Consider the following 17,544-nt stretch of genomic DNA (forward strand, 5'->3'; position numbering starts at 1 on the left):
AAGACTCTGTCTGGAGATTTGTACAACAATATGAGGTGCTTCAAGAAACAATGTTGGACCGTGAAGACAATCAAGCTTTCATAGGCCACGCAACAACTGCACCACTTTACTCAAGGTATGTGTGTGCTTTGTAGAGAGAAAAAGTTAGAACAGGGAACTTTGAGAACCCCCGAATATTTCCAGTGAATGTTGTGTTGGCAGAGGAGAAGTTTGAATGCAGCTGCAACTGTTTTGAGATGAATGGGATTATTTGTGCACACATCATAAGGGTAATGGTGCATCTCAATGTCCAAAAAATTCCATAAAGATACATGCTAGAGAGGTGGTCAGAAGCTGCGACAACGGCAATGAGCGGTGGTGGATGTCTCCTAGATTTTGGGCACCCTGCAACCAACACTCTCAAGTACAACGCCTTGTGCAGAAAGTATACATGGTTGGTTTCACAAGCTTGCAGCAACGATCTTGCCTACAAAATAATGAATGATGCAGCTCACCAACTTGAGCCCCTCATAGCTGCAGCAAAGCAAGGGGCGCTCCCAGAACAACAGGAAGCAAATCAGCGGCAAGTAATGGAACAGCAACAACAAACCCCCGAGCCAACCACTGTGCCGCAACCTGATGGCGATGCCATGCTTCAGAACCCCGCACGTGTTCCAAAAAAAGGGCGTCCGACTGAAAAATCAAAGAGGAGAAAGACTCTGCTTGAGCAACGAGAAGATGCACATAAGAATAAAGCTAAGAAAGATGAAAAGAAGCAAACCAAGCCCAGAGGAAAACCTGGACCAAAGAAGAAAGCGCCTCCTTGCTCGTACTGCAACGAAGAAGGTCACGGTGTCCAAACATGCCAGTACTTGAAGGCTGCAATGGGGGTCAAAAAATGTCCCTACTGTGAAGAGCAAGGTCATGCTGTGCAAGAATGTCCCTACCTAAAAGCTGCAATGAAGACAGATGCTAGCATGGCTAGAGCAACAGAGCTTAGGCTGTGATCAACTTCGACCAGAAAAAGAAAAAGAAAACTCTCTTGCTACTACACATTTGTAATATTGGTTACATAGATTAGTTTCTTAACAAAGAGAATGGTGCAATTTACATTAGAGGACAAAAAGTAGTTATTTCATCATGCATTGAGTTGTGCCTGATATAATGTTCTTCTTTTTCTGAAATTACAATTCCCCTTGTTGCTTATGATATTGTTGCTGGCTCATTGTACTTCCACCATTGTAGCTTTTATTTTGAAAGGTTTCGTTGGGACAACAATGCATGATGTTGTTGCTGGCTACTTAAACATACAAGTACATTGAAGCATCCTGTTTTAAAAACTTTTCCATAAAAAACACACTGGAGAAACTGCAGCAAAAACTTTTGACATACCCGTTGCCACATAGAAAGGATATTGCATTACATTTCCTTTTGTTTTAGTGAGATTGAAAAGTTATGAAGATGAAGAGAAACAACAGCCTGACAATCGCCCCAACCCCACCCTATTGTTGCGATTATTCAACTTCACACACGATTACATGTGTGAGTACAGTGTATTGACTTTCATTGATGATGTCGAACTTCACTGTAATTACTAAATCCATATAAAAAAGGTGTATATATATATGATTAATAGAGATACTAGCAGATACACTGTAACTACTTGTGCGAAAAAAAAGATATCAAGACAGGTACGGTCAAAGTATATCAACAATCTTCTTGAAAAGGCAAGTAAAAAACAAATAATCCTTGCATAAGCTGACAAACAATCTTGAATAGGCTTCACAAAAAACAAATCCTTGCATACAGTCACACACTGAAACATTCCTGTGCTTCACTCAGAGTTGCATTGTGAAAAAAGTTCAGTTGAGCTGGCTAGAAGAACAAGCTCTCAACTACACTCGAGCTGGCTACAAGAACATGCTCCCAACTACACTCTAGCTAGCTACAAAAACTCGCGTCAGCAGTACTAGGCCACCGCTGCCATGACTCCTCCTGTTGCAGAAGCTCGAAAACACCCATCTAACGCTGAAGAAGCAGCTTTAGCTGATGCGCGGGGTCCAACTTGTTGCTTCGGTGTCTCAACAGATCTGCTGCAATGTGTTTCCGAAGGTTTGGGATGTAATCCTAGGAAGCAATAAGACAGGAAACAAGTAAAAATTTAGTCATGAAACAGATCCCAATCAAGTTGAGAAGAATTACACAAAAAAATATGGTTTGCTATCTAAAGAAAATACCTCGCCAAATGACAGCATAACAAGGCCACAGTTATAGCTGAAAAAATAGAAGGTATATAGTTATAAAATGCAAAAGCAGCTTTAGGTGAAAAAAGAGAAAAATGTCTCTAAATGCAAAATAAACACATATTCTGCTGGGACAAAAATGCTTACTAAGTTTTTTGTTGAGGGTAATCAAGTGGGGTGAATAGCGAGTAAGACTCGAGATTGTGCTTAAAAAGTGGCTCCCTCATTGCAACACTCTTGATGTTTGCGACCTGATCAAACCCGATAAAACATGGACAAACAAAATGCATAAGTGTGCGGTGTGGAAAAGCAAAAAGAAGGAAAAGATTTGTTGCACCAAACTCCAACAGGAGCATTACCACATTCTTAGTGATCCTGTCCATCTCAAAAAGGTCTTCCGAGTTCCTAATGGAGTCAAAGATATTGAACTCCTTTTGGGTGATGTTAACAACAACTACTGCCCAGTGCTTTTTGTGTACAACCATGAAGAATAGCTGCAATGCATCAAAACAAAGTAGAACCAGAAAATCCATTTAGAAAAAAATGTAAAAAAATAGAAAAAGAATGCAAGATGGAACAAGATAAGAACTTACCAGGTCAGATTTTGAAATGTGATTTTGTAAGCAAGCATTCTTAAATTCTTTTTCGCACACCTTCGGATCAAACACATCTGGCTCAGCACTGAGTTTCAACTGATGGAGAAAATCACAAAACAAAACAAAAATATTAGAGGGCAGACCACAACTATATGATAAATCAAAAAAGTTTTGAAACAACAGATAGAAAAAAAGAGATTTGAACACTAACACTCATCAACACTGAGAAAACAAAATTTTTTGGCTTCTTCTTCTTCACTGACTGATCATAGTTGAATGTCTTCAGGTATAAGGTCATGACCTCATTGTCAATCTCCGCTCTTGGCTTTAGAGATGCATGAAAATTCTCGAGAGATGTATGGAAGCCATCTCTTTCAATGAAGTTGGGACTGCAAAAGAAAATTTGTGTTGATTTTAGATAAAAACAACAAGAGATATGCTCACATATCAAACTGTTTCATCTATGGAAACACAAAAAAAAGATTTCAGGCAAAAATGAGTAATAGAAAAGCATCATCATATGACTCACAAAAGCTCGTTTTTCTTTGGTTTTCTTGTCTTGTATCTGGTCATTACATAGTGATGGTGTAAGGCATCACCGTGTGCATCAACCTTAATCTTCTTCATCGTTGGCACATTGTCTGGGGAGACAGCCACCCTTTTCTTCTTTGACTGTTTACCAAGACTGTTGGACTCACCCCTGACCGCAACATTCGCCTCGGTTGTCTCGTGCAAATCCACTACTACTGCACAACATTGCAACAACACAAAAAACAGAAAGAAAAATGAGAATGCAAAAAGGAAATGCACTGAGAAAACTCTTAGATAAAAAGGAGCTTGTGTTCTGAAGCAAGAAAAAACCTTGAGGTCCATCGGAGGAAGCGTTTTTGAATGAGATGGGGGACACATCAAACACAGGCCCCGGAATGTCGTTTGCCCTAGGGAGCTTTGCAGTTGTGTCAAATGTTGCGGTTGGGAGGTTGCTAGGCCTTTCAACTTGAGGAGTGTTGTCAAAGTTTGGCACTGATGGGATTGAATTCTGCACATCAGAGCTAGAAGCATTTGGTGTCTGCACATGCTTGACTAGTATGTCTACTTTTTGATTCATCCACTCATAGTCTTCGGTCCCCTCCGAGAAAAGAGCACAAGATGGGCCATCTTCCCACTCCAAGGCAGTTAGCATCATTGCCTGCACCGTGCCCTGGGAAAGAACTGGTGTTTCAACCTTATCAGAAGCTCCTGAAGGATCGATGTTGCAAGCATCTTTGGGGGTCACCTTTCCGCCCTGATGTATAACTTCCTCCTGCTCCACACAATCCTTCCCATGAGAATGATTGCTACTCTCACCTTGTTGCAATGCAGCAGCCCTGGAACGCTTAGCAACGCTTGTGCTTTGACCCGCCTCCTGTTCCGCTTCCACCCCAACCTTCTCACCTAATGCACCGGTCTCCACTACTTTGGGAGCAGCGACTACAACACCAGGTTGTGCCTTGTTCTGATCATCAGCACCTGCTTCTGCCCGGGAATCAGGATCCGATAATGGACACTTGGAAGAGTGGATAGAAATGCCTGCTGCAGTGGTTGTTGGGGTGCCAATAGTCACCGCTCCTGTGCGCTCGACACTGCTTGTTGCAATGACTCTTGGGGCGACAAAACCTTCACTCCTGTGCTCATGGTTTGACACTGCATTGGAGTGCGCTTCCATCAACATGAGAGCCAACCGCTTGCAGAAAGTTGACTGCAGGACCTGCCCAAAAGAGGTAACAACATTCTTCAACTGTGCCGTATAGAGATTTTTGTGCTTCTCATATATAGGCTTCAAGTGCAAAGGTATCTGGCACAGAAAATAAGAAACAAACAAATGGGGGTAAGCATAAATAAAAATGAAAAAGAAGATCAAAAGAACACAAATAAGCAAAATCATGCACTAACAAAAGGTAGTGCATTTCTACCTGTAAATCTTGGCAGGAAGGGAGCGGCTGCAGCCACTCATCCAGAGAGACGCGAAACTTAGCACCTAAATCACCCTCAACACTGACTTGAGTGTTGGCTTTATCAGCTCTATTAGTGATATTTGCCGGATGATGTTGATTCTGACCCTCACGTCGCTTGTCCGCCTTTAGTACTGCATATGGCGTTTGAGACAAAGGACGATGCTGCATACAACAATCACCAAAAGAAGAAAGTAAGATGTTTATCACCGAAAGAAATCTTTAAAAAAAGGAAGATTGGGTCTGCTCTTACATTGCGCTTTCCAAAATCAACCTTCTCGAGGGTGAGCTTGTTCCTGTCAAATTCTTTAACAAGCTCAAAATCTGCATTGCACACAAAGCAAGCCCTGGGCAGCGAGTAGTTGAACGTCTCCTCACTAATCAATGACCGAGGCACATCCAGGAAATCCATGTAAATTAACTACATATATTTTTGAAAAAGAAAACAAATCAGAAGGTTGTATCGTACATATGATTGTTGCGAGCAGAATAAAATAAAATAAAGTAAAGCAAAAATATGAACTAATGAAAACATAGACAAAATGATTTGCGTTTGGCATACCACGAACATAGGTAGACAGCCGCCTATCCAGAAGCCACTTGCCCCAGCCTCCCTCTTTAGTTGGTAATTCCTCGCCTCCCTCAACGCAGTTGCCAACACATGCTCGTCCCACGCAAACTCATTCAGTTCATCCAAGTCCTTGAAGCTAGCAAGGTAGTCCAACGAGACCATGTTGCCGGTGCCAGGAACTAGCACGAGAGCAAGGCATAAAAGAACCCAAGTCCTCTCTAAAGTAACAACATCATTATCCGATGCTTTCTTTATTACAGAAATGGATTTCTTAATTGGAGCCCTTCTGCCTTCTCGATATATGCCACGCAGCTCGCAACGTTCGTTCCTCTTCAGCAGCTCCACTACCCTTGGTCCAGATGGGACATTAAAAATTTTGTGCACCATGTCTCTAGTGAACAATATAGTCTTCTTTTTATGGCTGACCAAAAGGCACATGTCAAATTCGAGGACGAAGAACATTGCTATGCAATTCGAAATAAAGAACATTGCAACAGAGACACACACAAAATGAAATGGGCCAGATGGTGATTTGAAGGTACCTGAACAAAGAATGCTTAGTGTCAATTCTCTTAACTACCCAGTCAATCAGCTCAGGAGGTACAGAAAATGGTCTGATCTTCAACAACGAACCAAAACTCGACTTCTCTAGCACTGCCCTCTTGTTAGCATTCAGCTCCTTCTCTGCAACCTCCCGCAAACGGCTAGTTGAAAAGCGCGTTGAAAACGACCCATCGGAAGATTCATCATCATCCATTTTTGTATCACTGCAAAAAAAGAACAAAAAGGAAATGTTCAGAACACCCATTAACAACATTAAAAGCTATAGAGAAGGAATGCATGAAAAATCTGAAACTCGTGAAAAAAATCTGAAATATACTTGGTCATTGCATGAAAATGCTGGTTGGTCATTCATTTTAGGAGGCCACATAAAAAATGCAATGTAGCATCTTCACTAACTTCTAAAAGGGAAAACCTATATAGCTATCACTAACAGATATCAAATAAAAACGAACACAAACAACTACTTCTGCAATTTCCATGCAATATGGGTAAAAATCCTGGGGTAACATGTACTGCAATGCAACACAACTTCCTCCTGAACAAACACAACAACAGACAAAACTACACTAAAATCTACAACTCGCAAGTACTACAAATGCAAAAAACCGTCTAATCATATCTCTGCATCATCAGACCTGCTACACACATAAAAACAGCAGCAACCGTCTGCATAAATCCACATGCAGTCGACGACATTGCAGCATTAGTCGTGAGCACCACCGAAACCTGTCAAAAAAGCAGCAGCAGCACACACACACATGCCATCACTGATGACCTTCAGCAAGGTGCAGTGCAAAAGACGTGGAAGATTGCAACAAGCTTGAAACAGAGGCAGTTGCGAGCGCGAGATCCCGGAGAGAGTGTATGGGCTCTGGCAAAACTCCTGCTCCAGATCCAGAACAAAGACCACCCCGCCTCTCCCAAAAATAGATGTTTACCGACGAGCCCTCCCCTAAAACTCCGGCGAGCCGGCGATCCGCCTCCCCTAAAATAGATCGTCTAGCCTTTCTACTACGAATTTCTACTGCGGCCATTTCTGTATTATTTTGGAGAAGGATCGGAGGTACCTGTCCTGCAGATTGTCGCCGTCCATGTCTTCAGCCGCCTCCTCGCGGACCTCCTCGCGCGCCTCCCCTCGTCGACCTCGCGTCAGCTTCGCCGCCCCGGGAGCTGGACGCCGCGACGACCGTCCCATCGGAGATTTGGAGCGAGCTTGGGCGAGAGGAACGAACCGAAAAGGGGAAAAATGTTGCGGTGTGGTGAAAGGGGGTGCGGGTGAGACAACCCGCCGACCCGATAGACGCGTCCTCAGCTCGCGTCGTGCGCTACACCAGGTCCGTCGGATCTCTCGCGATCGGACGGTGCGCGAGGAGATTTACGCGAGCGAGAAATCAGTCGGTTGGACAGAAGCGTTTCCCAAAAGTCTCTGATGAAAAAAAACTATGGATCAAAGGTACTTCAGGACGCTAGTTTGGCAAAGAGTGTATGTATTCCCGTCCTTGACAACCATGCATTTTTTTTCCATAGCCTCTTAGATATTTCCGAAAACATCATACGTCAATATCACGCTTAGCAATCTCAACCACGGTATTGTCTGAATCTCAATGCAAAAGTTCAGAACATGCACCCTACCTACTTCTGCTTCTCTGCTTCTCAGGTTCATAACCATTTAAAGCAAACAACTGAGCACTGTTGCCATAATTAGAAATTAAATCCGGTTAAATTACGACATACCAGACAAAACCTGAGTTTATAGATACACTACAATCATCGTGATCTATATGCTGGGAGTAACTAAACAAATACTCCCTCCGTTTCAAATTACTTGACTCATATTTATCTAGACACGAATGTATCTAGACACTAAACGAGTATAGATACATCCGTATTTAGACAAATTCAAGTCAACTAATTTGGAACGGAGGGAGTATTAATAAGAGGAGTCGGCCTGATCAATAATAAAAAACAACTATCAGCACCGTACGTCTTCACATGTACATAAATTTTTACCTAACTAATATTGCACCTCAAAAGCTTATATTCGTCTTATATAAGATCGCGGACGGTTTGACCATTCTTTCTTTTCTCCCTTTTCCGTGAGCCTTTCCACCTCTTTCCTATCAGGCCAAAGGCCCGTTTGGCCAACACAGAAGCCCACGAAAAAACTTTACCTAGGATGCGGCGACGGACGTAGCGGATCGATCGCTGCTGCCTCCTGCACGCGCATGCAGGGGCTCCCAAACCCCAGCGGTCTCCGGCCGCCTCTACAGCTCCGGCGGACTGCAGCCGTGGCACCACCACCACTTCAGCGTGCTCCGTTGGCCTGAACTCCTCCCTGCTCCTTCCCATGGACGCAGCCACGGCCACTTCAGCGTGCTCCGTTGGCCCACAACTTCAGCGTGCTCCGTTGGCACGAACTCAAGCTCCTTCCCATGGAGGCGGCCAGTCCCTTCTTTTTCTCCTATTCCTTCCTCCCATGAGGCCATGACGCTCTCTCAAACCCTTTCTCTCCATAGAGCTAACCATGGAGAAGCAGACACACTCCTTATTGATTTTCTGGACGGCTTATTAGTATCAACTCATAGATGTATTTAAATTGGTGAGATTTTGCTTAAAAAAGCAAGGTGGGACTGTCTAATATCGACCAAACTTTCTGTGACGCCCGGATAATCATGCTACAGTAATCCCATGTTAACGATGCCACGTCACCTACGTTACTGTTGCTAATCTTTCGTTAGTTCAAAACCGATTAAAAATTCAATTCAAAATATGGCAAACAAACAAATGTCTTCAAACATTGAAACAAAAGTGTTCGGTGGGGGCCAAATATTACACTGTTAATTATTGTGGAGAAAACATTTTTTTAGAAGATGTCTAAATATTTTAAGGTGAATTAAAACAGAAAAGAGAAATAAATAAAAGAAAATGCAAAACAGAAAACAAAATAAAATAAAAGAGAGAACTCCCCCGCCGGGCTAGTCGGCCCAGCTGCTAGCCAGGCCGGCCCCAAACCGGCCAGTGCACCCCCACTCTCCATAACCCCCCCCCCCACGACACCCAAACCCTAGCCCAACCGCTCCACTCCCCCCCCACTCGCTCTCTCCCCCTCCTGATCCGATCTGGATCGGGATCGATCCCGACGCCCATCGCCGCCCACCGCAACTCGGAACGCCGCTCGACGCCGGGGCCACCTCGCCGAGCCTTCTCCGCCGGACTGCCTCCCCTACGCGCATCGTCCCCGTCTCCCCACCTCGACCCCCGCTGCCCCCAGCCCTACAAATCACCGTCAGCACCGCATCCGCCCTGCCTCCCTCCCCTCAACTACGGTCGCCCGCGACCGTGCTGGCCTCGCCGTGCCGCGCTGCCTTGCCGCGGCTCCGCCGCTGCCTAGCTACGCCGCGGCCTTTGATGCCCTCTCCTGCACGCACGCTCGCCTCCCCCCTCGCGCCCGTGCTCGTGCTCACGCACCTGTGCGCGCGCACCCGCCGCCGCCGCGGCCACCCCCTGCTGCTGGTCCGCCGCAGCCGCCCCGCCTCTGGCCGCGCACTCCTGCCGCCCTTGCCCCGTGCGCCGCCTGCGCACCGCGTCCCCTTCCCCGTCAGCGCCCGCGCCGCACGCTGCACGCGCTTCGGCCGCGCCGCACGCGCCCGGCCGCGTTCCCATCCCTCCGCGCGTGTGCCCCGCCTCGTCGTTGTCGCGCCGCTCACCGTCGTCCCCGCTCGCGCCCCGCATCGCCTATTCCACGCTGGCCGCCTCATGGCCTCGCCACCCCTCACTGCAGCACGCACGCGAACCCCACCGATGCGCCTTGCCTCGCCCACCTGCGCCGCGGCCTTCCCACCGCTCGTCGCTGCTCCTGCCGCTGCACATGCCGCCCCCGCCGCTGCTTAGCGCCGCCCCGCCTCCACTGCTGCCTGTCGCTGCCTCCCTGCCGCTAGCCCCGCACCGCTCGCCGTTCGGGCGAAACCCGCACGCCCGTGACCCAGCGCCCAGCGCCCGTAACCCGCTATGGCCCCTGTGCCACTGACACTAGGGGCCCATCCCCTGGAAAGGTTAGAAAAAAAAGGATTTATAAAAAAAGATTTAATAAAAATGAAAATAAATTTAATTAATTAACTAAATTAATTAAGTTAATTAATCCTATTGAATTAATCTAATTATTAACCTGTTAGTTTAAATAAACAATAATTAGTTTAACCTGAACCATAATTAACCTAACAGTGTATGACAGGTGGGTCCCACTGGGCCCACACTTCAGTTTGACCAGTCAACACCTCTGTTGACTGCTGACATCATGCTGACGTCAGCAAACACTGTTCTGGATAATGTTGAATTAAAATAATTAAATTTATCCTAAAAATGATTTAAATCTTTTAAAATTAATATAAAATAAACCGTAGCTCAGATGAAAATACTTTGTACATGAAAGTTGCTCAGAACGACGAGACGAATCCGGATACGCACCCTATTCGTCCGCCACACATCCCTAGCATAGCGAACATGCAACTTTCCCCCTCCGGTTCATCTGTCCGAAAACGCGAAACACCGGGGATACTTTCCCGGATGTTTCCCCCCTTCACCGGTATCACCTCTTACCGCGTTAGGGCACACCTGACACCGCTGTTTGCTTTGTCATGCATCGTTATGCATCTGTTTGCATTGTATTCATTGTTTCTTCCCCCTCTTCTCTCCGGTAGACTACGAGACCGACGCCGCTGCTGGTGCCCCGACCGACTACGGTGTTGACGACCCCTTCTTGCCAGAGCTTCCAGGCAAGCCCCCCCTTGATCACCAGATATTGCATATTCTTCTCTATATTGCTTGCTTTAGAAGAGTGTAGCATGTTACTGCTTTCGGTTAATCCTATTCTGCTGCATACCCTGTCATTGTTGCTACAATTGTTACCCTTACCTGCTATCCTACTGCTTAGTATAAGATGCTAGTGTTCCTTCAGTGGCCCTACACTCTTGTCCGTCCGCCATGCTATACTACCGGGCCGTGATCACTTCGGGAGGTGATCACGGGCATATGCTATATACTTTATACTGTCACATTACTTATGATACTGTTCGGAGATGGGGACTGAAGGGGCAGGTGGCTCCATCCCGGTAGAGGTGGGCCTGGGTTCCCGACGGCCCCCGACTGTTACTTTGTGGCGGAGCAACAGGGCAGGTTGAGACCACCTAGGAGAGAGGTGGGCCTGGCCCTAGTCAGCATTCGCGGATACTTAACACGCTTAACGAGATCTTGCTATTTGATCTGAGTCTGGCCAGTTGGTCTATACGCACTAACCAACTACGCGGGAACAGTTATGGGCACTCGACGTCGTGGTATCAGCCTGTAACGCCCCAAAAAAATTGACCATATTTTATTAATTAAAATTTTGCCAGGAAATTAAATTTTTATTTCCTTCTGGATTTCTCTTTTGATTTCAGAACCCCTCTTCTCTTTAATATTGTGGGTTTTTACCTCGAGTGGAAACTTTCCAAAAGTATTATTGGACTTGTATGCCCTCCTTATAAAAACAATTCTTTATCAGTGGATTTATTTGCATAATTGTCTTTCATGAGCTTTATTCTTTTAAAATGATCTTTCAAAGGTTTGGAGCCTCTTTTGCACTGCAACCATTTGATAAATGCATTTAAAATTTTCACCAAAATTTGGGGATGTCATGTGAGGTTTCCACATCACTTTTATGCAAAAATATCTTTTGGTTATTGGAGATTTTGAGCTCTACATCAATTTTTCAAATCTGGTCCAGTAGGTAATTTTGCACTACAACCTATTTAAATATTCTTCTAAAAATTCTTCCAAGTGTTTGGAGATGTCAGTAGATGCTCATATTTCAACTTCATGCAAAAACCCAGTGATGTTCTATGAAAAATTTGAGTGAATCAACCTCATTTTCATTCTGGTCCAGTTTGGTGATTTGTACTGCAACCCTATTTTATTTTGCTCTAGTGCCCATGAGCTTTTTCCTACTTATAGTCCTCCCTACCAAACCCTTAAGTCCAGGAGATTGGACCCATTGGAGTATTTTTAGTGCATGCAATGATAGCCTTTAGTTTCTGCCCAAAACTGGTTTTCTCAGAAACTTGCTCTAACAAATGTCTGTTTTTGCCAAACTAACCTTACCACCTTCTTTAGCTCCTAAAGAGACTAGGATCTGGAGATTTTGGCCACCCTAAGAGTTGCCTAGATGCCCATGGCATTCTGTCGAACACCCTGTGTGTAGGAACAGTTTTGGCATGTTTTCTAGTTTGCATTGTGGACTTGAGCCCCTGACCCATCCAGCATGTCCACTAACCTCCTAGCTATCCCTAACCCTGGCCTGTTAACTACCAGCATCACCCAAACTCTCTAGCACGCGCTGGCATTTCATCGAGCACTTGGCGTGCGTGCTCTGGGCGCGGCCATAGCGCGCGTTTTGCACGTGCGTGCGCACGGGTCGCCGCGTCGCACCCCTGGCCCTTGCTCGCCTGCAGAGCCACGCCCTGCCCTCGCCCACTCACCAGAACCCTCCAAGCCTCCCTGGCGCCATACAGCGCCGCCGTCAGGGCTCCCTTGGCGGCACGCCGGCGTCGGCAGCGGGCTCTGCCGTGGACGGCGCCACCCAAGCCACCCGCGCGCGCCAGCTGCCCCCTGGGAACAGCCCGAGCATATCCGCAAGCCGTCGGCACGCGCTTGTCGCCGCCACGTAGTCCTGCAGCTATAGAACAGTGGTCGCCGGCGATCCTATCCACGACCGCCGCGGGAGCCAGCCTCGTTGCGCTATAAAAGGAGGCCCCGAGCCCCTCCGAGCACTCAGGCAACCTCAGGCCTTCCCCCTAGTTCTCCCCTAGCCGCGGATTGACCGGAAGAAGCTTTCTTCCCCGCCTCCGGCCAGTTCGGTCGCCGCCACAATCCAGTGCAATGCGTCGCAACCAGACCCTCCCCCGTCCATCCAACACCACCACCCGTCCCCCCATGGTCTTGCGGAGCTGCCCAGCGCCTCAGACTCGACGAAGGACCGCCGTAGCTCGAAAACCCCAAACCACCCGAAGCCTCCTCCGCCGCGGAGCTCGCCGCCGGCGACTCTTTCCACCACCGTCGACCCAACGACCACCGGGAGGACCGCCTCGGTCTGGCGGGTCCATCCCTGCCCTCAGGTGCCCTCGAAGAGCCGCCGTTCGTCGACGGTGATCGCCGGAGTCCCGCCTCCGTTCGGGCAGAGGGAGAGGGGGGAGAAAAGGAATAGTCAAACCTGACCAGTGGGCCCCCTGGACCCACTGTCAGTGACCCGCGCGCCCGTCCACTCTGGTTAAGTGAAAGCGTATTTTCCCCCGAAACGTTTTCTTTTCTGGTTTTATTTAAAAACAGAACTTTGACTGGCTATATCTTTTAAAATAAAACTACAAATGAGTTTATTCTTTTTCCTACCTCTTTCAAATTTCATCTAGTTTATTTTGAGATTTATTTCAAAAAAAATTGGGACAACTTTTTGTACTGTTTTTGAAATATGTGTTATTTGAATATTTCTCAAAATAGGATTTTGGAGGAAAAGGCAACCTTCAAAAAGTGCACCCCCACATGCATACACTTGAAGGCAAGCATTCTGAACCCTGGCTTAATATTTTTGGATGTTGTTGATATGGTTACAACATCACCTTGACTTGGGGCATGCGCTATTTTATGTGATGATAAGATCATACGCATGAGTGCGCAAATGGAAATTTCTTTGCTGTTATAAATGGATATGCTGATTGTATTCATCCTCGTAAGCTTCTCATGCATACCGGAAGGAAGCCGGGAAAGTCGCGGTCTTGGGTAGACACGAGCTTGCCCCTAGTTCCTCGTCGGGACGAGTATGTGCGGTATGGCATGGTGAGGCTTGACGAGTGGTGAGTTTATCGGTTAATGGAAATATTTTTGGTTATGCTAATCATACAGGGAATACTCAAACCTCCTGAGTCGGCCGTAGATCGAGTCTTGTTCCAGTAACCCCCATACTTGCTTCGTACTACCACTTGTCCCTGCCATAGGTAGGGTACGGTTCAGTAAGTTGTCAACCCCTTTCTAGCACACACCGTACAGAGAGGCCGTGATGAGGGTCCCATGGCCATGGATTAAAGCCAGTCATCCGGTCCGGGGGCATGGGTGTTTCGGTTGTAGCCGAAGGGGTAGCTCCCCTAGTTTGCACGCGGTATAAATTTTGTGATCCCATGCTACGTCGAGGTTGTAGCCTCCCCACTTAGAGTTTCGCTTGACAGGTGTCGTGGGTGATTCCAGACACCGGTAAGTTAAGCTGGTGTGTGCAGGTCAGGCGTGTTTTCAATTAAAAGACCATAGACGGAATTAGTCCCGATGGACTAAAGAAATCCGTTACCCGTGGGTAAAGAGTACACCCTCTGCAGAGATTATACATCTATTCGAATAGCCGTGTCCATGGTTAAGGACTACAGTCTGGGATGGGTCAAGTGTCGGTCTTAGTGTCAGTCTTCGGAGGAAAAACTGTTAAACTAGAACATGGATCATGACTTGTGACTTGTGACGATTATGATTACTATTATTATGGACTAACCATTTACATTATTTGAATTATTGAGTATCCCTCGGACGGTTCTACCTCCTGGATACCCACTGCAACTATTCTATTATAAGCCCTTTATGTGGTGTCGCATAGACGCCCGACTGTGGCATGCCTGCTATTTCTTTATATTATAAGCCCTTTATGAGGTGTCGCTCAGACGCCCGACAGCGGCATGCTTCTTATATAATTATCCTTTATAAGCCCTTTATGCGGTGTCGCTCAGACGCCCGACTGCGGCATGCTTGTTATTTAATTATCCTTTATAAGCCCTTTATGCGGTGTCGCTCAGACGCCCGACTGCGGCATGCTTATTATTTAATTATCCTTTATAAGCCCTTTATGCGGTGTCGCTCAGACGCCCGACTGCGGCATGCTTGTTATGTAATTATTCTTTATAAGCCCTTTATGTGGTGTCGCTCAGACGCCCGACTGCGGCATTGTTAATTTATTTGCACCCTTTTCGAGGAATCATTCCAGACACTCGATCACTACATTCTATTTCTATATTGCATATTCATATCTTACCCGCATGCGTACATCATGGATTTCGTATATTTCGTGACAGACGTTATGATCATAGAATATTTCAGAGCATGTTTTGATATATTATACCCGTGTTCTTGATGTTTGCGAGTACATTCAAACGTACTCACTGGCTTGTCCCTGGCTATTGTCTTGGCCAGATTCCTTGCTTGGAGAGAGCATTGCGAAGACAGCCCCGGAACCTACGCAATGATGATAGCAGCCTCACGAAGATAGGGGTTATCCTGGTCAGCTGTTCTTGTGGGAAATGGAGTCCCATAGACGCAGATGAACCACAAACCGCTTCCGCCATCAACCACTAGAAACCAAGTGTTGTACTCATAGGCCACAATGGTCTTCTACTTCATATTTTGTACTTTGCTTGGAATTTCTGTATCAAGTTGGTGCCTCATCAGCTAACAATTATCCTGGGGCTGGTGAGCACAAGGGCCATTTTCTGAAAAACTAATATCCCGAAAACCCGGTCCTGACAGACTTGGTATCCGAGCCAGGCTGACCATTGGCTAACCCTATCTTAGCCAGGTCAATAAACCTAGGTTAACCAACCCACCAGACCTTAACCCAACCCCGGCCAAGCTTCTCGGATAAGATAGCCACACAGTGACCCCGATGCTTTTGGCAGTCGGTGCCCAACCTATAAGCCTAGCCTGTCGATCACACGCCAGTGACCGACACCTAACATGTCTCATTCGCAAGCGTGCGAAGGAAGACTCCGCCCCTTTTTCTATAAGAAGGGCACGCTAGCCTCAACCCAGCACAGCACAGCCTCTTTCCCAAACCAAGTCACGATGCCTGGCCCCATTGTTCACAATGAGACCACAGCAACCAACCTTGGAGGTTTTGTGACCGTGCTCGCAAACCTCACCCGCCGTGCCTATGCATTAGAAGAGCCCCCAAAATATGTTGTGTACGAAGAACTCTTGAGCGGTGAGAGCCGTCAGTTCTGGGCCACTATACACATTTATGGTAGGGGTCTATCACCAGAACGCCCCTACAGGTTCACTGGAAGGACCACTTCCTTTGAGCCACAAGCCATCCAACTGGCAGCTCGAGAAGCTATAGTTCCGCTCCGGCACTTGTCGCCCAGAGTTAACTGTCGCTCGTTCTACTACTACCCCAGTCGTAACGGGTGTGGTAGGCTGCCCCAGGTTGCCAACGGAGATCACGAGACGGATCCTACACTATTGCATCTGGTGCACTATGTAAGTGCAGTAGAGGAACTGTTCGATCAAATCACCCTTGATCTGATCGCAGCTCGTGGAGAACTGTTTCGCCGAGCCCCGGCGAGAGGAGAAGTGGAGCCCGACGCCGACAACCCAGTCGTGCTGTTCGGACACCCAATCGTGCCCTTGAGGTCTGCCCCAGCCATCGACCAAAATACGTTGGTGTCCCCAGAAGCGCTTCGTCGCCTTTTGGGAACATGCTCCAACGGGGTTGTAGCCAACAACCCCCGCGATGGCCATCATCGCTACCCCGACCCTGCAGCCCCTCAACCTCATCTGGTTAATCCCGACGGTGAAACCCGTGGAGAAGCTTCGACGTCCGCAAGGCCAGCCGTCTTAGATATTAAAGAAGTAGACTAAACCACTCGAGTAGTACCGAGCCTTAGTTTTTCTACGCCTTGTAATTGTGTGAGCTTGTATCGCCATTATTAAATGATGTCTGTTTGTGCGCCCCTATTTCTGAATAGTAGCCATGCATAAGTACGTCAGTGTACATTTGCATTTTTTCTAAATTCCGGGCGCAGCTACCAAAAACCAGCCCGACGACACCCACAGTATACGTCACATTTGTGAGATATGAGTATCTGTGACTTTGACCCCGGCCCATAGAACAGAACCGAAAACCAGTTAGCCTTCGCCTCGGTAATTAACCCAGCCCTAGTGCTATATAAAAGGCCACCTCGTGACCTTGCCAAGTACCCCTCACCTTGTGCACAACGCGAATCGCCATTTCTTTGCCATGCCGACCCCCAGTATTTATCTGAGAACTCCAGACGCAACCCCGGGTAGTTTTGTTAAATTATTGTGGGACTTTACCTGCAGTACCATGAGTGCCATCCATCCACCCCAGTACGAGTTGCTCAAATCGAGGATCACCCCTTCCACCTCGAAATATTGGGCAGTAGTGCACATCCCTCCCGTAAACCCAAACCAAGACCCAACGGAAGTCTCCTTCGTGGGGAAATCCATGCCGACTCCGCATATGGCCATAGAAGCTGCTGCGTACGAAGCGCTCGCTCGTCTTCGATTCGCGGTACCCTATGCCAGCGAACGAGGATATTATTATTTTCCGAGTCATGCAGCACCCGGAGAAGTTGCATCTTTTCCCGGTGGGCGAATTGAGAGAGATCCAGTACTGGCCAACCTTGCCTAGTATATTATCGCTCAGGAGCGTTTGACTCAGCGGGTAATGGGTTATCTCCAGAGCCTCGCTGATTTAAATCCTCAAATCGCCATTGGCAGACCACTGAGGCCTGACCAGGAGA

The 17,544-nt window shown here is 47.2% G+C and overlaps 2 protein-coding genes across 4 annotated transcripts; both read right to left on the reverse strand.

Annotated features, from left to right (window-relative positions):
* Positions 1–1,376: 1,376 nt before the first annotated feature.
* LOC120968742 (uncharacterized) lies at positions 1,377–5,435 on the reverse strand. Of its 3 annotated transcripts, none has more exons than XM_045230596.2 (4): positions 3,030–3,328; positions 2,816–2,914; positions 2,582–2,716; positions 1,377–2,473 (listed from the first exon to the last, which is right to left on the reverse strand). In XM_045230596.2, exons 1-4 carry the CDS (start codon positions 3,114–3,116, stop codon positions 2,369–2,371), a joined length of 426 nt encoding a protein of 141 aa, XP_045086531.1. In that variant the 5' UTR covers positions 3,117–3,328; the 3' UTR covers positions 1,377–2,368. The 3 variants fall into 3 exon arrangements, 1 of the variants encoding a protein (XP_045086531.1); XR_012189325.1 differs by adding an exon at positions 5,063–5,435 and having other exon boundaries at positions 2,464–2,716; positions 3,030–4,974; XR_012189324.1 differs by adding an exon at positions 5,063–5,435 and having other exon boundaries at positions 2,464–2,914; positions 3,030–4,974.
* On the reverse strand, positions 4,938–7,139 carry LOC141026922 (uncharacterized). Its single transcript, XM_073503806.1, has 5 exons — positions 7,012–7,139; positions 5,923–6,147; positions 5,372–5,801; positions 5,063–5,230; positions 4,938–4,943 (listed from the first exon to the last, which is right to left on the reverse strand). The coding sequence occupies exons 1-5, from the start codon at positions 7,137–7,139 to the stop codon at positions 4,938–4,940; spliced, it is 957 nt and encodes a 318-aa protein (XP_073359907.1).
* Between the last annotated feature and the right edge of the window lie 10,405 nt (positions 7,140–17,544).

This window comes from Aegilops tauschii, chromosome 7 (genome assembly GCF_002575655.3).
Source record: "Aegilops tauschii subsp. strangulata cultivar AL8/78 chromosome 7, Aet v6.0, whole genome shotgun sequence".
Classification (NCBI taxonomy): domain Eukaryota; kingdom Viridiplantae; phylum Streptophyta; class Magnoliopsida; order Poales; family Poaceae; genus Aegilops; species Aegilops tauschii.